General features: G+C 42.7%; 1 protein-coding gene across 2 annotated transcripts in view; it reads left to right on the top strand.

The window, feature by feature from the left end:
* TMEM209 (transmembrane protein 209) overlaps nucleotides 1-25629 on the top strand; it is a 73400-nt gene that overhangs the window by 20753 nt on the left and 27018 nt on the right. For both annotated transcript variants that reach the window (XM_075857525.1, XM_075857526.1), the window contains exons 4-7: nucleotides 2790-2921; nucleotides 11637-11878; nucleotides 15258-15462; nucleotides 17717-17892. In XM_075857525.1, coding sequence (XP_075713640.1) covers nucleotides 2790-2921; nucleotides 11637-11878; nucleotides 15258-15462; nucleotides 17717-17892 — 755 coding nt within the window. The remainder of the gene's footprint in view (nucleotides 1-2789; nucleotides 2922-11636; nucleotides 11879-15257; nucleotides 15463-17716; nucleotides 17893-25629) is intronic.

The raw sequence follows: 25629 nt of genomic DNA on the forward strand, positions 1-25629 counted from the left end.
TGAAAATGAATTCGTTTTGTAATATACCTTATGTTGCTAAAATGCTCTAGTTTCAAGTTATTGCCTTTTATTGCTTTAGAATGTAGCCCACTGTATAACAGTGTGCACGTCCTCCTACCGAGCTCAATGCGGACGCACATGCTTAGTTCCTCTCACCAACTGCCACCAGCCAATAGAAAATGCCTTCTCTGCAGAAGAAGCTTTTTTTTTCAGAAATCTTACTTGTACTATAGACGTAGACTCACACAGTAAGGCCCCATGCACACTACCGTAAAAGTCGTCCGTAATTGCGGTCTGCTATTACGGACACATTCACTTCTATTGACCGTGAATGGTGTCTGTGGTCAATAGAAATTAATGGGTCCGTAATCTACAGTCGTGTGCATCGAGCCTTAGAGAGGAGTCAGACGCAATGAAACAGAACATCTGACTATACAAGCTGTGACCGGGAGGAGGAGGAGCTGCAACCGAAAGTACATGCCCCTTAGCTGCCAGCCTGATGAAAATATAGCAGAGCAATGAATGGGAAATTCTCTGATACCATGTAAGATACATTGCTGATTTATTATTTTTTTTTTACCAGAGTATACATTAAACACAAAGCAAAAATTCTGGATGCTGCCAAAGCATTTGACCGTATGGAATGGGCTTATCTGTGGGCCATCCTGGAGAGGATGGGATTTGGGCCCCGATATATCTCGTGGCTGCGAATACTGTATAATACACCTAGCGCTCGGGTATGGGTTAATAATCTGGTGTCTGATGTTTTTACTCTGGAAAGAGGTACGAGGCAGGGATGCCCCTTGTCACCCTTACTATTCGCTCTGGCGATAGAGCCCCTGGCAATTAAGATTAGGATGACTCAGGAAATTGTAGGGTTTCTATATGGAAGGTTGGAGGAGAAAGTGGCATTCTATGCCGATCTCCTTGTTTTTGGGAGATGCGTGGAAGTCCTTATCTCAGGCTGTTCGAACTATCACTTTGTTTGGTACGTATTCTGGTCTTCCTATCAATTGGAATAAGTCTGCCTTGCTTCCAGTGGAAATTTAAAATGAAGACTGAGGCCTGGGGTAAATTACCATTGGGATTGGTAGGTCGAGTTAGTTTGCTAAAAATGATCTTGATGTCGCAACTGCTCTGTTTTGCACAACTCCCCAGTATGGATTCCCCAACTCTCTGTTCTACAGAATTAATCAAATATTTAGGGGCTTTATCTGGGGACGGGGAACTCCTAGGATTAAGTTGGAGACTTTGCAGTTGGCCACTGTTTTGGCCATGCAATGGCAACATCTTAAAGGTTGGGGAGTTTCGGAATATGGGAGTTCCAGCGGAGCCATATTATCTCATCTGATAGGACAGGGTTCCTTGTTGTCTTTGCTTGAAGCACACCTATTTAGACTTCCTCCCAGCCCTATGCCGACTGTTTCTTTGATTCATAAGGTTTGGTGGAAGACTCTGGATTTACAAAGTTTCTCGGGGATTACTAAATTCACACCTCTATGGCGCAACGTACGGTTATGGGAGTTATATCAATTAAGCGGGTTTGAACAGTGTGACAATATTGGGGTCAAATATATTGCGCAAATTTATAAAGATGGTATACTCCAGTCTTTCCAACAGTTGCAGGAGGAGTTTGCTCTGCCCAATACATATTTATTTTATTTTTTAATCCGTATCTACAGTTGTGGCATGCATTGACCGCACAATATGGAGACTCTTCCCCCGAAGGTACAGACCTCAGTGATTATACTCGTGCTTGAGACTGCGGGTAGTGTGAAGGGTGTCATTTCATTTCTATACGGTCAACTATTTACTTGTGTTGAAATCACCTTTGCATCAGGTGAGAGAAAAATGGTCTCGTGATGTGGGTAATATATCTGAGGAGGCTTGGAAAAGCATCCTGGCGGATGTCACGTTGATTTCATTTAATGTGGCACACCGTAGATCTCCGTTATTTTTACTTCATAGAGTCTATTGTACTCTGGTGTTACAGAAAATGGGTCTTCGGACTGATGCGAGGTGTCCAAGATGTCCGGAGGAACTGCCTACCGAGGGGGGGGGGGTGCTTTGTGGGGCACTGCCTACTGAGTGGGGGGGTGGCTGTGTGGGGCACTGCCTACTGGGGGGGGGTTGTGTGGGGCACTGCCTACGGAGGGGGGGGGGTTGTTTGGGGCACTGCCTACGGAGGGGGGGGGCTGTGTGGGGCACTGCCTACGGAGGGGGGGGGCTGTGTGGGGCACTGTCTACGGAGGGGGGGCTGTGTGGGGCACTGCCTACCGAGGGGGGGGCTGTGTGGGGCACTGCCTACCGAGGGGGGGGGGTGTGTGGGGCACTGCCTACCGAGGGGCGGTGTTATAAAAAAAAATAACAAATGACATTCATCCATTTTGCATCAGCTTTTGTAAAAACGGGTCAAAATCAGCCATTAAAAACTGAAACGCGGCCGGGAACGGATGCAAAACGGCCATTTTAATCGGCCGACACTCGACCCGGTCGTGTAAATAGAGCCTAAGCCTAGGTTATTTGTGCTGCTGCTTTTTAAATCACTGGGGACTAAATAGACTAAGGAATTGTATGAAAGTGCTGTTGAGAGTAGGTATTGCTCAAGTTAAGTCAGGACAACCCCTTGATGGTGTATACTTATTTTAGCGTAACTTATATAGGTCAAAAAGGAATAAGCAAGTTGTCATAGATCACGCGCAATAAACTTAACAGTAGTTGTAGAAAAACCTGAATGTGTTTTTTTGTTTTTGTTTGTTTATTTTGAAATTTTGTTTTCCTTTTAACAGAACTGGCACTTGCTTTACTGTTCAGTCTGAATGCATTGGTTGACTTCTGGAGGTATTTCAAATCTACTATGACGTCACCAAGTCTTCTACTAAGCCCCTCTCAGCAAAAACTTCTTGGAGTCCAAAATTCATGTGAGTATGCAGTTTTGTTAACAATTATTTGTAATCATAGAATTGATAGATACAAATATCCAGTCTTCCCTAAATTAAAGTGGTTTTCCCATCTCAGGCATTTATGGCATATCCAAAGCATGTCTGGTCTGAGAACTGTAACAGAATCTATTGAGTTTCGGGGGTCCCCTGGCCCTGTCCCCTCCTGGTAAGATGGCTGCTGGGAATCCGCTCAAAGGTGGTCTGGGTTTTGGAAACCGCCAAGCTCACTGAGCTACACTATTTCCATAACTCTTAGGCCAGGATCACACATGGAGTTTTGATGCAGTTTTCGGCCCAGTTTTTTTTTGGGCCAAACACACGAGTGGACACCAAAGAAAGGAGATGCATCAGTCTTTTGTTTTATACATTTCCTTCCTTTTTGGATCCATTCTAGATTTGGCTCCATAAACCGCACCAAAACTCTGTGATTCTGGCCTTATTGAAGTGAATGGAAGCTACGGAAACAACATAGCACAGTAAGCTACGTTAAGATGGGAATACCCCTTTAAAGAGGCTCTGTCACCAGATTTTGCAACCCCTATCTGCTATTGCAGCAGATAGGCGCTGCAATGTAGATTACAGTAACGTTTTTATTTTTAAAAACGAGCATTTTTGGCCAAGTTATGACCATTTTTGTATTTATGCAAATGAGGCTTGCAAACGTCCAAGTGGCCGTGTTTAAAGTAAAAGTACAACTGGGCGTGTATTATGTGCGTACATCGGGGCGTGTTTACTACTTTTACTAGCTGGCCGTTCTGACGAGAAGTATCATCCACTTCTCTTCAGAACGCCCAGCTTCTGGCAGTGCAGACAGCGTGTTCTCGAGAGATCACGCTGTGACGTCACTCACAGATCCTGCATCGTGTCGGACGAGCGAGGACACATCGGCACCAGAGGCTACAGATGATTCTGCATCGGCGTTTGAAGGTAAGTCGATGTAGCTACTTACCTGTAAACGCTGATGCTGCTGCAGAAACAACTGTAGCCTCTGGTGCCGATGTGTCCTCGCTCGTCTGACACGATGCAGGACCTGGGGAAGTGACGTCACAGCGTGATCTGCCAGAAGCTGGGCGTTCTGAAGAGAAGTGGATGATACTTCTCGTCAGAAAGCCCAGCTAGTAAAAGTAGTAAAAACGCCCCGATGTACGCACATAATACACGCCCAGTTGTACTTTTGCAAGCCTCATTTGCATAAATACAAAAATGGTCATAACTTGGCCAAAAATGCTCGTTTTTTAAAAATAAAAACGTTACTGTAATCTACATTGCAGTGCCGATCTGCTGCAATAGCAGATAGGGGTTGCAAAATCTGGTGACAGCCTCTTTAAGGTGTTTTATTGCTGTATCCCCAGCGGGCTGCTATCCATTTATTCACAGTACTGTATAATGTTTAGTTCTTTTCCATCAAAAATATTGTGAAAGAAATTATTCTTGCTCTTCTCATTGGGGGACACAGACCGTGGGTACATGCTGTTGCCTCTAGGAGGTCTGACACTAAGAATAAAGTGTTGGCCCCTCCTACAGGCACTGTGCTTGCCAGTCTCTAGGTGCTGACTCTGTAGGGGGCAGGACTTCTACTTCTCCTCCTAGCCAGTGATCAGCAACCAATCGTATGAATAATGGGCGGATCCTCTTCTACCGCTCTCTGCTTCTCATAGACTAGACTAGCCGAGAACACGGCACACAGTACGTCTTGCAAGGAGCTGTCGGTGCTAGGATCCCTATGAACTCTCTGCAAAGGATAGAATCTTTCTTTGGCACTCCCTACTCTCCTCTTATCCCCACTCAGACACTGAGCCAGTGAATTACAGTAGGGGGACACATACCTAGAACATTGTCAAAGAGGTGTAAAGGCCGCTTGGGTTATTTACGGAGTTTAACAACCTAAAAGCGCAGGGAACATAACACCCAGAATAGATAGAATATGTATCTACCATGTATCAAAAAATAAAAATCTTTATTGAGAATAGATAACAATACATGGTATCACATAAATATATAAATGAACAAAGTAGAATAGGTCATATACGAAGAGCAGCATCAGTGGTATAGATGTAATAATACCCAGAGGTAAACAGAACAACCCATCTCAACCAAAAAACGTCCAATACTCCACCTCACCATGAAATACAAAGCATGACTGACTAAGCAAAAATGGCCAGAAAGTCAAATATAAACCTTATAGGTATGTAGGAATAGGTGATAAATGCACATAAAGTAAGACCCAAAAAAGAGAACGTGAAGCAGCACTCAAATAAAGTGAATTTATTCATCCAACATGGAACCACAACGTTTCATCTCCTCTTTGAAGGCATTTTCACCTCCACTTCTACTCCAATAAGCTTATGTGCATGTAGCACACAGGCGAAAGTAAAATACAAATCTATAATGAATATAACATATACACAATGACTATGATGTATATCATGAAATTCATCATACGATCTACAGATATCCACAAAAAATTAATACAAACTACACATAATCCATATATAATATACAATATATGAAATAACAATTTAATAAATATAAAGAAAATATATTTTATATATATAATATAATATATATATATATATATATATATATATATATACATACGCACGACCAAAATGTATACCACTTTTTTGTGGCATACGTTTTGGTCATGTGTGTGTGTATATATATTTTATTTTGTTGTTTTATATTGTATATTTCTAATTTATCTATTGATTTGTTAATTTATATATTTGTGATACCATGTATTGTATTGTTATCTATTCTCAATAAAGATTTCTATTTTTCAATACGTGGTAGATACATATTCTTTCTATCTATTCTAGGTGGTATGTTCCCTGCGCTTATTTTTCGGACTGTAAGACGTAGTTTTTAGCAAGAATAAATCTTGCTAAAAAGTCCCTGCGTCTTATAGTCCGCAGTCAAGGGACCTGGCATCGCCGGGCGCCATGACTGCTTCATTACTTTACCCCTTCCCGACACATGACGTGCCGGCACATCATGGAGTGGGGAGGGGGATGATGTATGGAGCGGGCTCACGCGGTGAGCCTGCTCCATACACTGCAGGTGTCTGCTCCATACACTGCAGGTGTCTGCTCCATACACTGCAGGTGTCTGCTCCATACACTGCAGGTGTCTGCTCCATACACTGCAGGTGTCTGCTCCATACACTGCAGGTGTCTGCTCCATACACTGCAGGTGTCTGCTCCATACACTGCAGGTGTCTGCTCCATACACTGCAGGTGTCTGCTCCATACACTGCAGGTGTCTGCTCCATACACTGCAGGTGTCTGCTCCATACACTGCAGGTGTCTGCTCCATACACTGCAGGTGTCTGCTCCATACACTGCAGGTGTCTGCTCCATACACTGCAGGTGTCTGCTCCATACACTGCAGGTGTCTGCTCCATACACTGCAGGTGTCTGCTCCATACACTGCAGGTGTCTGCTCCATACACTGCAGGTGTCTGCTCCATACACTGCAGGTGTCTGCTCCATACACTGCAGGTGTCTGCTCCATACACTGCAGGTGTCTGCTCCATACACGCTGCTCCAACAGCCAGGAACAGCAATTTCGCTGTTCCTGGCAGTTTTAAAGGGCTTGTGCCATAAAACACATGTATCCCCTATCATGTGGCTAGGAGATACAGGTGTGATCGATAAGTAGAACGGGGACCGAAAGTTACCAAGAGCGCTGCATAAGAAGCTGTGACTTCTGCGTTCTGTGTCCGGCAGCTTCATGGAGATCAATGGGATTCTTCTGCGCACGAGCGAGCGGCTCTCCATTGATCTCTCTGGAGCTGCGTAACAGATAAGCCGGACACAGAACCCGGAAGTCAAGGCTTCTCATGTAGCGCTCTGGGTGACGTTCGGTTCCCTGTTCTCCTTATCACTGGGGGTCCCAGCAGTGGGACCCCCAACGATCTCGCATGTAGATCCTATCCTGTGAATAGGGGATACATGTGTTTTTATGGCAAACCTCTTTAACTAGTTAGTTAAATGCCGTGGTCAATAGCGACCGCGGTGTTTACAGGGGTTTTTCTATGAAGGACATTTATGACATGTCCACAGGATATGTCATAAATGTCAGGTGCAGGTCCCACCTCTGGGACCCGCACCTATCGCTAGAACGGGGCCCCCTAAACACCGTGCTACCTCTCTGTGATCTCCCGGCCACTTGGTTATATGTGGAGTTACTGAAACAGCGTATCTTGCAGAACTACGCGGTTTCCGTAACTCCCATAGAACTGAACAGTAGTTACGGAAACCGCATAGCTCGCATGCTGCGCTGCTTCCGTAACTGTCATTCACTACTATGGGAATTCGGGAAACAGCATAGTTACGCTATTTCAGTAATTCCACATGTAGCCAAGTGGCCGCTGGTTCAAGTCCTCCAGGGGAACTAATAAAATGTGTAAAGAAAAAAAAAAGTTATACATTTTCAGGATTGTAAAAAAAAAACAAACCTTTTTCCCTTTTTTTTTTTTTTTCCCCCAAGCACAATGTAAAAAATAAAATTATTTGCTATTTCTGTGTCTGTAAAAATCTGACCGATTTACAATATACCATTATTTATCTCGGACGGTGAGTTTAAAAATTTCAAACATCAAAATAGTTTTTGGTCACCTTAGTGCTTAAAATATGAAATAAAAAAAGTGATCAAACAAATCGTATGTACCAAAAAAATGGTGCCAATAAAACTACAGCTTGTCCCGCAAAAAATAAGCCCTCACACCGCTCAATCAATTAAGAAAAATCGAAAAAAAATTTGCCTCTCAGAATGTTGTGAAACAGAATAAATAAATGTTTTTCTATTCTCTGTTCTCAAAAACCTGGGTGCGTCTTGTAGTCCGAAAAATACGGTATTTGTATCAAAATAAAAAAATAACTAATAGAACACAATTTGTACCACATGTGGGGCTCTTAGTGTGTTTCAGGCCTCGTTCACATCTGCATCGGAGCTTTCTGTCGGAAAGGAGTCCTGACTGAAACGGAAACCTTTTGATTTTAGTTTGTGTCAATCACCATTGATTTCAATGGTTACGGAGCCGGTGCCAATGGTTTCAGTTTGTCTCCGTTGTGCAAGCGTTCCGTCGTTTTGACTGGATGAATAGCATAGTCGACTAGAATTAGAATAGCCTCAAAAAGTTCATTTATTAAATTAGTTAAATTCAAAAAGTGAAACTCATATATTCTATAGATTCATTACACACAGTTATCCATTTCCAGCATTTTTTTCTTTTAATGTTGATTATGGTTAACCGTTAATGAAAACCCAACATTTAGTTTCCCTGAAAATTAGAATATTACACAGTGTTCCAAATTATTATGCACATTGGATTTAAGTGTCATAAACATTTAATTATTAGTTTTTCAATTAAACTCATGGATGGTATTGTGTCTTAGGGCTCTTTGGATCATTGTAATCAATCTCAGACACCTGTGATAATTAGTTTGCCAGGTGTGCCCAATCAAAGGAAAACTACTTAAGAAGGACGTTCCACATCATTAAGCAGGCCACAGGTTTCAAGCAATATGGGAAAGAAAAAGGATCTCTCTGCTGCCGAAAAGCGTGAAATAGTGCAATACCTTGGACAAGGTATGAAAACCTTGGATATTTCAAGAAAACTTAGGCATGATCATCGTACTGTGAAAAGATTTGTGGCTGATTCAGAGCACAGACGGGTTCGTTCAGATAAAGGCATAATGAGGAAAGTTTCTGCCAGACAAATTAATAGGATTAGGAGAGCAGCTGCTAAAATGCCATTGCAAAGCAGCAAACAGGTATTTGAAGCCGCTGGTGCCTCTGTAGTCCCGCGAACCTCAAGATGTAGGATCCTCCAGAGGTTTGCAAGTGTGCATAAAGCTATTATTCGGCCACCCCTAAGCAATGCTCACAAGCAGAAACGGTTGCACTGGGCTCAGAAATACATGAAGACTAATTTTCAAACAGTGTTGCTTACTGATGAGTGCCGCGCAACCCTGGATGATCCAGATGGATGGATGGATGGTTGGTGAATGGCCACCATGTCCCAACAAGGCTGCGACGTCAGCAAGGAGGTGCCGGAGTCATGTTTTGGGCTGGAATCATGAGGGGAGAGAGCTGGTAGGGTCCTTGACGGTGTGAAAATGACCTCTGCAAAGTATGTAGAGTTTATGACTGACCACTTTCTTCCGTGGTACAAAAAGAACCGTGCCTTCCGTAGCAAAATTATCTTCATGCATGACAATGCACCATCTCATGCTGCAAAGAATACCTCTGTGTCATTGGCTGCTATGGGCATAAAAGGAGAGAAACTCATGCTGTGGCCCCCATGTTCCCCTATAGAGAACCTTTGGAGCATCCTCAAGCAAAATATCTCTGAGGGTAGGAGGCAGTTCACATCAAAACAGAAGCTCTGGGAGGCTATTCTGACATCCTGCAAAGATATTCAAGCAGAAACTGTCCAAATACTCACAAATTCAATGGATGCAAGAATTGTGAAGGTGATATCAAAGAAGGGGTCCTATGTTAACATGTAACTTGGCCTGTTATGTTTTTTTTTGATTGAAAGAGCTTTTGATTTCTGTAAATATGACCTCCTAATGCTGCAAATTCAACAAATTACCATTATAGTTCTCTTTACAACCTTTAAAATGTTTTGATCTCTGAGCATAATAATGTGAAACAGTGCATTTTGAGTTTTTTACTTCTAAGAAAAAAATCTATTAGATTTGTTCAATAAAATTCGCATTATACTCCAACAATTGATGGCTTGAAGATTATACTGACTCATTTGCATCGACTATTTAGGAAAATCAGCTAAAAGTAACATTTGCATAATTTGGAACACGGTGTATAAGCCCAATTTCAAAAATGATTTTTAATACCGAAGTGTAGGCCTACTGAAAAGTATGTCCAGTATCTGCCCTCAATACTTGGTCTGGCCTCCTTTTGAATGAATTACTGCATCAATGTGGCATGGAGGCGATCAGCCTGTGGCACTGCTGAGGTGTTATGGAAGCCCAGGTTGCTTTGATAGCGGCCTTCAGCTCGTCTGCATTGTTAGGTCTGGTGTATCTCCTTTAGGTCAGGTGAGTTTTCTGGCCAATCAAGCGCAGTGATACTGTGGTTATTAAACCAGGTATTGGTACTTTTGCCAGTGTTGCAGGTGCCAAGTCCTGCTGGAAAATGAAATCCGCATCTCCATAAAGCTTGTCAGTAGAGGGAAGCATGAAGTGCTCAAAAATGTCCTGCTAGACGGCTGCGCTGACTCTGGACTTGATATAACACAGTGGACCAACACTATTGCTCAGTGGGCCAAAGTCCTGTTTTCAGATTAAAGTAAATTTTTAATTTTATTTGGAAATCAAGGTCCCAGAGTCTGGAGGAAGAGTGGAGAGGCACTTTCATTCAAGTTGCTTGCGGTCCAGTTTTCCACAGTCAGTGATGGTTTGGGGAGCCATGTCACCTGGTGGTGTTTGTCCACTGTGTTATATTATAACAAGTCCAGGGTCAATGCAACGTCTACCAGGAAATGTTAGAGCACTTCATGCTTCCCTCTGCTGACGAGCTTTATGGAGATGCTGATTTTATTTTCCAGCAGGACTTGGCACCTGCCCACACTGCCAAAAGTGCCAATATATGTACATACAATTTAATTTTTTTTCTTGTGGAAGTGCATTTATATGCTGTGATATATTGAGTGTGCATACTTGTCTTCCCTTGGAGTATATAATACTGTATTATGCTTTATTTTCACTGTGTGATTCTTCTTGTATGTACTTGTGGTCCCCTAACTACCACCACATTTATGTTTTTTAATTGTGTTATTTTAGGTCTTGATGGGCAATTTTTGTATGGTACAAATTCTGTGCGATTTAGTTATTTTTTTTATACAAATAGTCTACATATTGGCTTATAGGTATTCTTTCTTTGTATTGATATACAGGGACGATCATTATGCCTTTTGCCTGAATTGGTATAGGTATTACGTTTCTATTTACACTGCAAAAAAAGCTTAAAAAAATCTACTTACAAAAATCAAGAACTTGATTCAGAGGCTTTCATCTTGAAATCAGCCTTTGAGTTTATTTTCACACGTCCTACATTTGAGGCAAAAACTGTGTCACGCCTCCTAGTGGCAACCGCATATACTCATGGTCTGTGTCCCCTAATGGATTGGAAGAGAAAAGGATTTTACAGTGAAAAATCCTCTGTTTCAAACCACTTTCGTTATATAGTTTGAGAACATTTAGTTTGAAACAAAGTTAATGAGGCAAAAATATCAACAGCTTTACAGCTGGTTTCTGGTGTAAAAATGTAGGTAATTTTGGCGCACGCTAAAATTTGTGACCATTTTCCAAAGTGGTCCAAAAATGGGGCAAGTCAAAGGGATGGGCCTCCACCGGAACAATAGATTTATCCGAATTTACAGCGGAAACTGTCAGAATTATATTGCGCAAATCTTCACCTGCTTATATCAGGCATAGATTTGCATTCTGTTGCACGGACATCCAAAAATGCGCCAATTAAATTAAGAGGTATAACCTCTTAAACTAATGTACATCAGCAGAAAACGCGACAAATATTTTAAGTCTGGCCTTTAACATGCCAGTCTTAGTGTGTGTGTGTGTGTTTCTCTAAGTGTGTGTGTTTCTCGAAGTGTGTGTGTGTGTGTTTTTCTGTAATACTACCTGATTTATATTACTTGATTTTCAGATGTGCAGTGTACTCCACCGAAGGATCTTGTGAAAAGCGCAATCCCAGCATCCACACCTTCTCCTAGCATTCAAGGGCAAAGTGTATTGAGCTACAGTCCGTCACGTTCACCTAGCGCCAGTCCCAAGTTCTCTTCTAGCTTCATCAGTGGGTACAGCCCCCAAATGCAGGCTCTGTTACCAAGCAGTAGCAGTTCTTTTGCTACATCTGGGCCCTACTCACCAAACAATAGCTACACCAAGGTAATATTTTATAAGTACATTTTGATTGGCTCTTAAAATCCTCCATTACCAGTTATTTATTAAGTGGGATAAAATTTATGTATTTGGAGTTGGATGGTATAAAAGTGTCTGATATGCCACGATGTGACCTTGTCTCCTCACCCCCGAATGCCATTTTGTCAAAAGGAGAGAACAGATAGAAAAGGCAGCGCAGCACACACTGCAGCCATCAAGGGGTGGTAGGAGCTTATGCAGTGGTCTGTATAAAGTATTTACATATGCTGAGATACAATATATAAAGGTTTTAATGATCGGTTACAATTTTTACTGCATTCCTGCTTATTTTACGTCCGCAATGACCATAGCTATCTAAAAATTATTTCCAAAACAAGAGCCTTGAATACATGTAGAACATCTACCAACCTCTCCTTTCGGCACCTTTTTATGTTCAAACTCCTCTGTACAAATTTTTTTGTAATCAAGTTTTGTACATCTGCTGGAAGCTTCAAGAGCACGTAGAATATATTGATGCATGCTCCAGATCTAAGATGCCTATGAAACTGAGTCTCTTTCCTGCGGACATCTAGCAGAAGTGTGCCATTTTCTTTGCGTGCAACTGTATGGCCTCCTGCTGCCTGCACTGAAAGTTTTCGGGATCAGCAGTGGTGCAAACACTCCTAAAAATTCTGCTCCATTAAAAGGAATGTGTCATGAAGTGATCTTTTTTTTTTTATTTTTTTATTTATTTTTTTTAAAATCAAGCTTCTATGTAAAACATATTTGTAAGTATTTGTGGTGTATTATTTTTTTTGTCACTATTTTTATTAATAATCCTGCCGTTTTCACTCTGGTCCCCTGAGCCTCACAAAAGACTGACACTTCCTGTTCTGTAGAGATCACTTCTCAGCAGTCATCTCATCACAGGCAGTATTAGGGTATGTTCACACGCCCTATTTACAGACGTAATTCAGGCGTTTTACGCCTTGGAATTACGGCCAAAAAAACTGCTTCAAACCGTTTGCAAACATCTGCCCATTGAATTCAATGGGTCTTACGGTCTTCTGTGCAGACGGGCTTTTTTTTTTACGTGCCACTGTCAAAAGCTGGCGCCTAAAAGACGCCCGCCTCAAAGTGCATGTCGTTTTTCATTGACTGACTCCAATGAAAACCAGCTCCAATTACGTCCGTAAAAGACGGCGCGAAAAATGCGTGCACTTGTCAAAACGTCTGAAATTTAATAGCTGTTTTCTCCTGAAAACAGCTCCCTAATTTCAGACGTAATTGGCGTTGCCGTGTGAACATACCCTTACAATGATAGGTAACGCCTATATGCAGATGACACAGGTTCCACCATTGACGACAGGTGATGGGCACAGCTCCCCTCCTATGCCTTCCTGCGCAATGACCTCTGCACTGGTCTCAGAACATGCCTAGAAAACTCTATCAATGGGTCCCTCCTGTTCACAGGTTCCTATTGTCCATGTGGCTGTTGTAAAGCATATAAATTCTGTCAACCACAGATCAGACAAGATGGCTGCCACCATAATCATGTATAGAAAATAGAGCAAAAAAAAAAATCTACAATCAGAAAATAGGAATAGAAAAATATTTTCACGGTCTGGTTTTAATTAGGAAAAAATAGGTGATTCCTTTTTAAGCTGGAACCACACACACCATTTTTGTCATGGTTTTTATGGCGTTTATTTATATTAATTCTCGGTTTATTGCAATACAGCAAATATCACATACAAGCAAGGAACAAGGCAGAAGAAAACTGCATGAGTAAAGAACAAAAAAATCAAAATGGTCATTTGGCTGCATTCACACGAGCTTATCAGATTCTCGCGCGTGATAAAACGTCCGTTATGCATCAGTGTGTTTGCGAGGGGCATGCGTTATTCACCCACTCACAAAGCACATCTATTTTTTTATTTTTTTTTGTACATCCGTGTGATGTGCGTGATTCTCATGCACCCATTGACTTCAATGGGCGATAGGTGTGTAAAAAACGCACCAATATAGGACATGCAGTGAGTTTTATGCAACTGACGCTGCGTGAAAACTCCTGCATGTGTGAATGGCCCCATTGAAATCAATGGGTCAGTGTGCTGTGTGTGATTTTCATGCACAGCTCACGGACAAGTTTTATGCTCGTCTGAAGGCATTGGAAGCATTGAGCAAAGGAATGCAATCCAAATAATAGTGTACAATGAAGTGTAAAATATATAGAGTAACTGGTAAGTACACAATTATCAAATCAGTAAGCAATGCTGACTTCAAGACGTTTTATTCTTTGTCCTCCCTGGAGCAGGAGTTTGCATAAGGGCCTGTTCGCATCAACGGAAACAAACATAAATTTGCAAAGGAAGCCTTACCATTTGAAATCCATGTTTTTGGAATGCATGTATTTTGGGCTAAAAATCTTTTTTTCTAATATTTCTTTATTATAAATTTGTCATTTTTTGAGATGCAGCTTCTACGCATACACTTTGCATAGAAGCTTCCTAAGGATAGGCCATCAATCTTTTAATCCCAGATAATCCCTTTTAATAAGAAAAGACAGCTGGATGCAGAAGCAGCCTTTTACCCACTGTTCTGTCTGCTATAGAAAACAAAGCATGTGAAACCCTGCCCCTTGCTTATGTCCCACTGCCATCTGTCAGACAAGAAAGGAAGCGATCAGATGGAAGATGTGCTGGGTCCGGTATTGCAGCTCAGTCCTACCTACAGCCTACAGAATTGTGGTGCTGTTTCTGGTAGAAAGGAGCCATGTTTTTCTAATCTCATACAAACCTTTTAACACCTGTGTCTGCTTGACTGTTTCTGGGACATTCAGAAAATACTGTCTGATAGTGTGAGCAAATGCAGTATATATCTGGTTTTACTTTTTATTATTTCTGAGTTTAGTATTCCTTTTAATTTATTCTACCTGCTTCTGAGAGCCAGCTGGTTTCAATTTTAGATTTTATTTTTTTTGTAGTTTGTTGTATAATGGTAACACTAGCCTTTTCCTGCAATATGACGTACATGTACAACATCAACAGAAGGTAATTTCCCCCACCATTCCGTACGTCATGGTGATTTCAAGTGCCCAGCTGTGCACACAATCACCAGTCATTGGGTGGCTCTGATTGACAGCCACACTCCTGCTCTAACGGCCAGGCTCATAGAAAAAGCCAGCAACCTGGCCATTTAATCTAGTACTGATCGTGGCTCTCAAAAATAGAGGGGGCTCCCTCTGTTCCCTACTGGGAGTGCCGCTATGACTGACGAACTGCAAGGTGGCAAAAACAAAAAAAGATGCACTTGGTCCTTTTTAATGGGTTAAATGTTTTGGGGTTTTTTCCCCTTGTCTCTGAATATTCAATTGTCATTTTATATTCTTTCTCCCTTTTTTCAGATGCAAAGCTTTAGTCCCACACCAGGATCACCATCATACCCCAGTAGTCTTGGTCCACTGGAAAACAGTGGCTTAAGATCTCGCTATCGCACGTCGCCATTTGCTTACAGTTCCCCTGCTGGCAAGGATGACTACATGACTGATCTCAAGTTACTGGATACCTTCATTCGTAGTGAAGAAGAAAAGCAACAACGTTCTCAGCTAGGTATAAGGTTTTTAAAGAAGCTTTAAGCTTTATAGTGATTTCAACTGCTAAGGTATTTTTGAGTTGCTGTCAAATCTTTCAGCTCTCGCTGGGCACAGCTAATAAATAACTTGCCAATGAGGCTTGTGCCGAGTTATTGATCTCTTAATATCCGTGCATATAATCTGGGCCCTGTCAAAACTGTCTCTTAGAAGTAGCCTTTTTGGCTATATGACCAAATAAAAATTTTCTAGCTACATTTCACAAATATTTTTTCCCCCATAAATCAATAGTACAAGTGAAGATAGAATACAAAGTATCTAATCTTATAATGGGAAAAAAATGCCTTTCTTCACTTTCCTTTTTCTTACCACCACTGCCTCCCCTCCTCTGCACCTCCTTTTAAATGTTCACTCACTCATAATTCAGTCTTGGGGTATATGCACACGGTAGCAGGCTTTTACGTCTGAAATGACAGACTGTTTTCAGGAGAAAACAGCTGCCTAGTTTCAGATGTAAATGCTCCTCCTCGCATTTTGCGAGGCTTCTCTGACAGCTGTAATTTTTGAGCTGTGCTTCATTGAGTTCAATGAAGTACGGCTCAAATTACGTCTGAAAGAAGTGTCCTGCACTTCTTTTGACGAGGCTGTATTTTTACACGTCGTTGTTTGACAGCTGTCAAACGATGACGCGTAAATGACAGGTCGTCTGCACAGTACATCGGCAAACTCATTCAGATGAATGGGCAGATGTCTGCCGACGTATTGTAGCCCTATTTTCAGGCGTAAAACGAGGCATAATAAGCCTCGTTTACGTCTGAAAATAGGTCGTGTGAACCCAGCGTTAGAGTCTAGATCAGAGAGGTGACTTATTCACTGCTTCACTGATGGATCAGGTCACAGCTGCCCATAAGTCTATGGAGCGGGGAGGGTAAAGCCGGAGCAGAGAGAGAGGCACACAGAAGATACTGCACCTTCTAGGAAGTGTTTAATCTCACCCCAGAGCTGGATTCACAGCTACTACTCAGTACCTTTGTATAATGTCCTCTATTCCTGCTGCTTCTATATGTGTAATAGATTTAATGGCGTAAGATTCTCCTCCTCTCTAGCTGTTAAACACAGCACAGTCTCCTTCCCTTTGAAAACTGTCAATTGGAAGTAGAACCTACAAAAGAAGAAAACTGCTGAAAAAAGCCATGTACAAGTCATATAATGGTTAGATAGTGTTATTCCACATGTACACACGAGTGCTTATTCTGAAATGTCACCTGAGAGGTATAGGGTACTTTTTAACGGGGTTACTTAGTGCCAGAAAATGTTATGGCCATCCTGTATTAATGTAGAATTTGGTGACTTACTAATATATTTGATATTCTTTTTTTGCCGATTCGTTTGAAAACAGTCGCATAATTTATTTAAAAGTTTGTTGTAAAAAATTAATTTTTGTGTTTATTTAACATAAAAAAAATAGAAAAGTTAAAAGAAATAAAGTAATCTTGAGTGTACTGGCATATCTATATGCCAGTACATTAGCCTGTGAACTGATAATACACAGGCAGTTAGGACATACCTAAGCATGCCCTAACAGGAAATATGGTCAGACAGCCCTGGGGTCCTTCAATGGACCCTGGGCTGTCTGCCCATATATGGTATGTCCCTTGATGGTGTCACAGGGATTCCCTGTGACGTGATTGAAGGGGTATCCTTCAACTCGTTTTCCCTTTCAATGCTGCGGGCAGCTTTGATCGCGGCATTCAAGGGAATAGCAGCGGCGATCAGAGGTTTTTCTGATCTCCGCCATTAGAGTGGAGCTGCGGCTGTGTATTACAACCATTGCCCCGCTCCTGATCGCGCGCGCGCACACTTGTGCATGATGTGATGCAGCCAGCACTGCACTAATGAGCGGCAGACACTGAAGACCGAACATGGGGGTGTTTTGCAGTGCGCTCGCCATGTTCTGACTTCAGGGCCGGCAGCGGTGGCGCCGCTCATTAGTGCAGCACCAGCCCCATCACATCATACCAGTGACTACATTCATGTGCTACAATACTAATGCTTCGTTCACATCTGCGTCGGGACTCTGTTCATGGTTTCCATTGGAGCTTTCGGTTAAAGGAACCCATGAACTGAATCTAAACGGAAACCATTTGATCACACAATTGATCGTCTGGGGTTGTTCCTGATTCAGTTTTTTTCACATAGACTAGAGTTGGTTTGTTTCTCCTGTTTGAATATTCACTAATATCACTACAATACTTTTTTGACTGATAATTTAGGGAGTCCGGAATCCAGTTCAACATCAAATAGCCCAACCTTCTGGAATTACAGTCGCTCCATGGGAGATTATGCTCACACTCTCAGGAAGTACCAGTACCAGCTGGCATCCAGATCTCAGGCTCCCTCTGCACACAAGGATGAGGCAGACCTTGGCTCCAAGCAGGCAGCAGAAGAGGTAAAGTAGTAAATAAGGCATGATGCAAATGCTCTATATACAAATCAGTGGGTGCAGCGATCTAAGATAATTGTGACTACTGCCACTTGCATAGGAGCCTCACCATGCTCCTCACTCAGCAATCCAAACACGTAAATGCAAGTTGTGCACAGGGTAACCTCATCTTTTACCCTTTCACCTATGACTGCACCCCTGGAGGGCATCCCATTCGCTGGACAGGAAGCCTGAGGATATAAAAAAAGGACTCCCCTCTCCACACACCCAGTCAGGTTTCCTGTCCTCAGGATGGGATTGTCCTGTTGGCAAAGCAAAATACTTCTCCCTGGATTGCAGACCCCTTAGTAGGTTCTTACCTTCTCCCCCTAGGGCTGCTCTGAAGGTATGTCTCCTTTGAAGGGAGCAACCTTAAGCCTGGGGTAGGTACTCCCTCCTCTCCCTGGAGGGAGAACGGTTTTCCCTGGGCCACGCACCGCTCCCTTGAGCTGGTACGCATTTCTCGGCGGCTTCCGGCGCATTCTTGTGACACTTCCAGTCGCGGCGGCGCGTCCCTTCCGGCGGGTGACGTTCCCACGTCTCAGGAAGTGGTGGTTCCGGCGGCCCTAACTGGGAGGGGAGGTTTTAATGGCGTCCGAAGTCAAGGGCCTCCCCAGCCAGTCCAAGGTTCAACAAACGGAGCCACAGTATCCAGCATCTCCTTCCACAATGGAAACGACAGGAGAAGCAGCAGGACACACTGACCGCTCGGTTGCCACAAGATCCTCTAGTCCGGTACTTGAAGAGGTGGCAAGACTTAGGGCCTGTTCACATCACCGTTCATTTCCGTTCCGGGGTTCAGTCGGGTAAACCCCGCAACAGAAAGTGAAACTGACAGCACAGCTTCCGTTTCAGTCACCATTGATCTCAATGGTGACGGAAACATCGCTAATGCTTTCCGTTCGTCACCATTCCGTCTGGTTTCCGGTTTTCCGACAGAATCAATAACGCAGTCGACTACGCTATTGATTCCGTCGGAAAACCGGAAACCTGCCGGAATGGTGACGAACGGAAAGCGTTAGCGATGTTTCCGTCACCATTGAGATCAATGGTGACTGAAACGGAAGCTGTGCTGTCATTTTCACTTTCTGTTGCGGGGTTCACCTGACGGAAACCTCTGACGGAACCCCGGAACGGAAATGAACGGTGATGTGAACAGGCCCTTACATAGGGTAAGAAAAAAAGAAACCCCTCCTTTTTATTCTGCAAATATTGTTCCCTTCTCTTGTACATATGTCTTAGGTCAGGCAAACTCCTAAAAAGAAATTGGAATAAATCTGTATACGCCTGATTTGTTTAGACAAAATAATCATTGAAGCGTCTAAAAGTCTGGCATTAACCGGTTAAGGACTAGGCTGTTTTACAGCAAAATGACCAGAGACATTTTCACAATTTTGCTATGCGCTTCTTTAGATTAACTCTGCAGGTGAATAAAATTCATCCTTGAATTTGACACTCTTTTAAAAAGACAGATAGGGCTTTGTTTTAGTGGCGTTTGTCAGTATACATCATTTTTATTTTTTTCTCTAGTGGGCAAAATTGGAAAAAAATGCAAGAATTTAGCAATTGCGTCAGTTCATGCTAGCATTTTTCACACACGGTATAGATCACGGACAAAATTAATCTCTCAATATTCTTCCACTTCTCCCGTGCATGGGGATACCAAATATGTGTGCTTTATTCACTGTGCGGGCATGTGCCAGGGCTTGGCATAAAAGGAGGCTTTTTGGCCTTTTCGGTCCAGGAATTCTGCACTTTACTTTATACTGTTTTCTGGGGGGCCTAATGCTGCTGAAACATTAGAAACACCCCATAAATGACTTCATTCACACAAGTAGACCCCACAAGGTTTCCTTCAAGGGGTTTATCATATTTTTAGAAAGTCCAGTTTTCTTCTGAAAGTTTCTTTGAATAGGATGGAACTAAATAAAATTAGCATTTTTTTTTTTATTTTTTTTTAGCAAATGCGTCAGTTTATACCAGCATTTTTCACACACAGTATAGACCTCGGCCAAAATTAATCTCCTTTCACATCCTGCCACTTATGTGCATGGGGATACCAAATATGTGTGTCTTATTTATCACATAGAGAAGTAGGAGGGCGGACGATAGAAGAAGCTTATTTCACAAATCGCTTTTTTTCAAAGCTGGTTTTACAAAACTCAACAGAGTTTCTATAACACTTCCAAAATATCTGCTCTTGAAGCAGAAATCCCAAAATATTCATCTAGGGGTATAATGGGAATTTATTTTTTTGGGTTTCCTAAAATAAGAAATTGCAGGTTTATGCAAATGGAGCTCTCCAGCAGATGAACTTTAGAAAATATGCAAACATGACATCCACCCCCCACCCATTCCCTCCCTCACCCTTGGAGTAAAATCATTGGAAAAATAAATATGTAATGTAGGGCAAATATATTTTCAACTAATTAACTAAAATCCAACAATACAGAACAGTGCGGTATTTTTTAAAACATGGGTTAATGCACAGGCCTGGTTGCGAGGGACAGAAATATCGGAACTCTTTAAAGCGCCCATCTATTCTGCAGACGTGGCACTTTTTCTGGGGGTTGGTTTTGGGGGAATGGGGGTGATAAAATGTCTGTCAGTCGCTTGACATCCTCAGACTGGGGGCATTCTCTGGTGTCCTGAACGTCAAATATGAGGCCTTCAATAATTTTCTCCTGGAAATCCAGGTATGTGTCTCTGCCTCTGTTTTTTTTATAGCGCACAAATGAGTTGTGGATTGCCACCTGCAGAAGATAAATGGCCACTTTTTTGTACCAGGTTTTTGTTTTGCGTTTCACTAAATAGGGCTGTAAAACCTGGTCGCTTAAATCCACCCCCCCCTATGTACTTGTTATATTCGGACACGCTCACTGGTTTGTGCTTGTCCGATGTTGCCCCTCTTTCCCTCACTGCCACTGTTCCTGCGGTATGAATCGTGCTTAGCACATATACGTCTTTGCGATCCCTGTACATCACCGCCAGGAATTCTTTTGATGCATAAGCACAGGTGTCCCCTTTACCATGCGCTTCCCCACTAATTGCTGCGGAAATCCAATTCGGTTTTTGCGCATGGTACCACATGCCCCGGTCCTTGCAGCATGCAATTGCCTAAACGGGCACACTAGAATAAAAATTGTCGCCGTATGGGTGAAGCAGAGCCTGCATTATCTCCCACATAGTTTTGCTGCTGGTGGAAAGATCAGGGGGGCATCCAGGAACATTTATTGTGCGGTCCTGCCCTTCATAAATCCTGAAGGCGGTGGTATATCTTGGCCTGTTTTCACACAACTTATAAAGCTTAACGCCATATCTTGCCCCTTTTGGAAGGTAGATATTGGCGAAAGCTAAGTCTTCCATGGAAATTGAGGAGGGATTCGCGCACACTTACATTGTGCTCAAGGGTGAAGAGTTGCAGAAATAAATTGAGGGAATTTATTCGCTGCCTTATTTTGAACAACCGATCACGGTTTGCATCGGTGGAGCCTGTGCGTTGTCATTGAAGTGGAGGAACCTCATTATTTCATAACGAGACCTGGGCGTTACTGCAGAAATCACTGGCGTGTCTTGGGCGGGTCTTGTTGACCGGTAAGACCCAATGGAGGGCTTTTTTACAATACCCATATTTAGGGTGAGCCCCAAATGTATATATTTTTTTAATTCCTGCAAATTGATGGGCGTCCAATCTCTGGCATGGGTGGATGAAGGTTTCTGCCTTTGATCTACTGAGCGGCATGTAAATTAGTTTCGTGGACAATCCTATTTAGGATGTAGTCTGTAAGAAATGAATTTAAGTAATCCATTTGGACACCATTTGTATTGTCCACAGTTATGCCAGGAGTGGCAGTAAATCTGTGGATTCTAGGCCCAAATGATGGAGCAGGTGCCCATACAAGAGCCTGAACTGGAGGGACCAGGCTGACCTGTGCTACAGCGCTAATAGGCCCTGCGCTTCCATGTTCCGCTGTTTCTACTGGGTCAGAGATAACGTCCCCTGAAGATGAACCTGAAGTGACGCTATCATAGTACCTGCCTAAAACCGGTTCCATCTCTGATGCGGTCTCACTCTGACCACAGCATGGCATATGACGCCCTCGCCATAATGTCACTAACACTAACTAAACAAACTATTCTTTATAACCGATTATTTATATAGATACACACACACACACACACTAACATAAATATATCTATATATCTACGCTAACAAAACAAATAAACTGCTATTGAGAGAGATAGATATATATATTCATTCATTCGTCCCACGTACCCCAGAACCGTATCAATCAAAGCTGCATGTCTTCCCGCAAAAAACAAGCCCTCCTATAACTACATTGATGGGAACAATAAATTGTGGCTCATGGAAAGCGACGAGGCAAATATAAATAATTTTAGTTCAAAAGAGTTTTTATTGTGCAGAAGTAGTAAAACAACCTCTACATATGTGGTATCGTCGTAATCGTACCGACCCATAGAATAAAGGTAATGTGTTATTTACGCCGCACAGTGAACGGCGTGAATTTAAGACGCATAGAACAAATGCAGAATTTCAGGGGTTTTTCTATTCCCCCCCCCCCCCCCCTCCCGCAAAAAGCAAGTCCTCATACAGTTATGTAGACGGAAGAATAAAAAAAAGTTATAGCTCTTTGAATGCGACTATAGAAAAAAGAAAAAATTGGCTTGGTCGTTAGGGCCTAAAATAGGCTGGTCACTAAGGGGTTAATCCTATTTTTGTCTCGAAGCTTGTCTAATAAAAGATTTTACACCAGGACATTTTAACATGTAAATCACATTATGATATTTATGTTTTGCATTATATCTAAGGAAGCCTGTCAGGCGTATCATATATCCCTTAGGCCTTATTCACAGGAACGTTGAATACGTCCACGTGACAGCTGTTAAAACGGCCGTCACACGGACCTATGTAATTCAATGAGGCCATTCAGACGTACAGTGTTTTTCACGCAGCGTGTTTCCGTTGGTGAAACTCACTGCATGTCTTGTGCGTTTTTTACGCATTACGCACCAATTGAAGTCAATTGGTGCATGAATATCACGGACGCACATCCACGTGCTGTCCGTAATTCACGCACAAGATCCTAAGAAATGTGTACATAAACAGACGTCAACAACTGATGCCACACGGAACTGCTGCAACGCATGACAAACGTGTCCGGTTTTTGCAGATGCAAAACGGACACGTTCGTGTGAATAAGGCCCTAGTGTAGGCCTTTGCTACCTTGTGAGCCACATTTAATTTTGAGTTATTACCGGTAGCCACATGTAAAGGGGTTCTCCACTTTTTGAAAATTTGATGACCTATCCACCGGATAGGTATTCCGTATATTATCGGTGCGTGTCCGACATCCGGACCCCGCACAGATCTGCAACTCCAGCTGCCTCCGGGCACCGTATTGTGTAGAATGGGATGCAGTAGTTGGAGCCAGTAGCAGATTGCTCCGACCACTGCATTGTGGCCGTTCGGCTGAACTGCAGCTCTGCTCCTATTCACTTGAATAGGAGCAGAGCTGCAGCTCGGCCGTTATTCTTTGACCGGAGCCATCTGCCTCAGTCAACATCGCCCAGAGTGGTGGATTGGTGTGGGCCTGGGTGTCGGACACGCACTGATCATATACTGCTTATCTATCCAGTGGATAGGTCATCACTTGTCAGAAACTGGGAAACCCCTTTTAAGTAAAACATTTTAACATATTTAAACTTGAAGAAACACTAAATTATGAAATTTCAATTTGTATGTAATTATTCCAATTTGAAATTAACGCACTGGTTTTCCACCACCCAAACTGGCACTATTCTGTGGATAGGATATGTCCGTAATATTGTTAATGTGCATGTCATATTGTAGCCAGAGTATATGGTTACAACTCGGGGTTCCTTTGGTGAGCCACACAGCAGGGGGTTGCGAAACACGTGTGGCTGGGGAACACTGCCTTAGTGGGATGGTAAGCACTTTAAAGGGAATGTGACGCTAGAAAAAAAATATTATTTTTTTTTTCGTTAAACAATTAGTGTATAGGTGATGAAACATTGTTCTAATTTTTTTCACGAGTCAGGAAATATTATAAATTAGATTCTAATTTATAATATTTCCCAGTGCTGGTCACTAGATGGAGCAATTCCCAAAATTGCATGTGGTAAAGCAACCACATTGCTTTATGCTGCAAAATTTGAGAAAACTCACTCGCTCTAGTGAGCTCTCAGAATCCCCCCTCCTTTATCCTGGCTAGTGCCGGGAGAAACGAGGGGATTGAACGGTCAAACCTCCTACATTGTGTCGCCATTTTTTGAGCTAACACACAGTGTAGGAGGTTAACATACAGTAGTAAACACACACTAAAACACGTACATACACAGAAATAACTTACCTGCTCCAGCCGCCGCCGCTCCCTCCGGTCTGTCCGCTCCGTCTGCTACCTCCCGCTCCAAGTGCACAAGTCCGGAAGCCGCGGCCGGAAGTAGTAATCTTACTGTCCGGCCGCGACTTCCGGTCCACAGCAAAATGGCGCCGGACGTCGCACAGTTCAACTTGGACTGTGTGGGAGCGGCGCATGCGCCGTTCCCACACAGACGGCGTACAGCATAGTGGATGGAACGGGCCCCGTTCGCGTTTACTATGGGACTGTATGTGCCGTATTCCATGTATGTATGTGTCGTTAATCGACACATACAGAAATGGAAAAAAAAATGGCAGCCCCCATAGGGAAGAAAAAGTTCAAAAATAAAAAAGTAAAACACAAACACACAAATAAATATAAAAGTTTTTAATAAAACACTAAAATCAAACTGATGTAAAGAAAAAAAAATTTGTGACACTGTTCCTTTAAGGCCGGTTTCACACACAGCGTAAATACTGCGGATTTACCGCAGCTTAATACAGTAGCATCAGAGTAAATGAGATTTAACCTAATCTTATCCACAAGCTGTGTAAATGATCGGAAAGAAACACTCAAATTAACCGGCGGTGTTTTTTTAATCCGCAGCATGTCCATTTTATTTGTGTAATCGCTGCTTTTTTGTTGTGGGTTTTCCCGTTTTAAATTCTGCAGCGGACATTCCGGCCAAAAAACTGTCCCACAATTTGGAGCGGTTTTTCGTCCGGAACCCCCTGCGGCTGCTGGGGCAGATACGCTGTGTGCCTTTTACACTGCACATCCGCCCTGTGTGAACTTACCCTGAATATTGCATTGGGGCATGCAAAAGTGCCTTTACATTGAGTAACCAAAAATGTTTGTTTATCTTTTTGAGTGAATATCGCTCACTTGCTTAACTTCATTGGAATAAGGGCCCGTTCACATCAGCGTTTGTTTCCGCTGACTGGTTCAGTTGGAGGTTTCCGTCGGGTTAACCCCTCAGCGGAGAGTCAAACGGAAACCTCCGCTTCAGTTTTCCTCACGTTGAACTCAATGGTGATGGAAACCTAGCTAATGGTTTCCATCTGACACCGTTGTGACAGGGTTCCGTCGTTTTGGTTTCCGTTTGACTTTCCGCTAAGGCGTTAACCCAACGGAAACCTCCTAACGCTCATCTGAACACACCCTAATGCATACATTGAGTTTATTCATTGTAACGGAGGGATTACTGCCTTATAGACCATGAAATAATTTTGCCTTTGTGTTCTCTTTGGATAAAGTGATGTGTTTAGTCCCAAGCGCATGACTGAACCTTGTACGTTTTGAG

This window comes from Rhinoderma darwinii, chromosome 3, assembly GCF_050947455.1.
Source record: "Rhinoderma darwinii isolate aRhiDar2 chromosome 3, aRhiDar2.hap1, whole genome shotgun sequence".
NCBI lineage: Eukaryota > Metazoa > Chordata > Amphibia > Anura > Rhinodermatidae > Rhinoderma > Rhinoderma darwinii.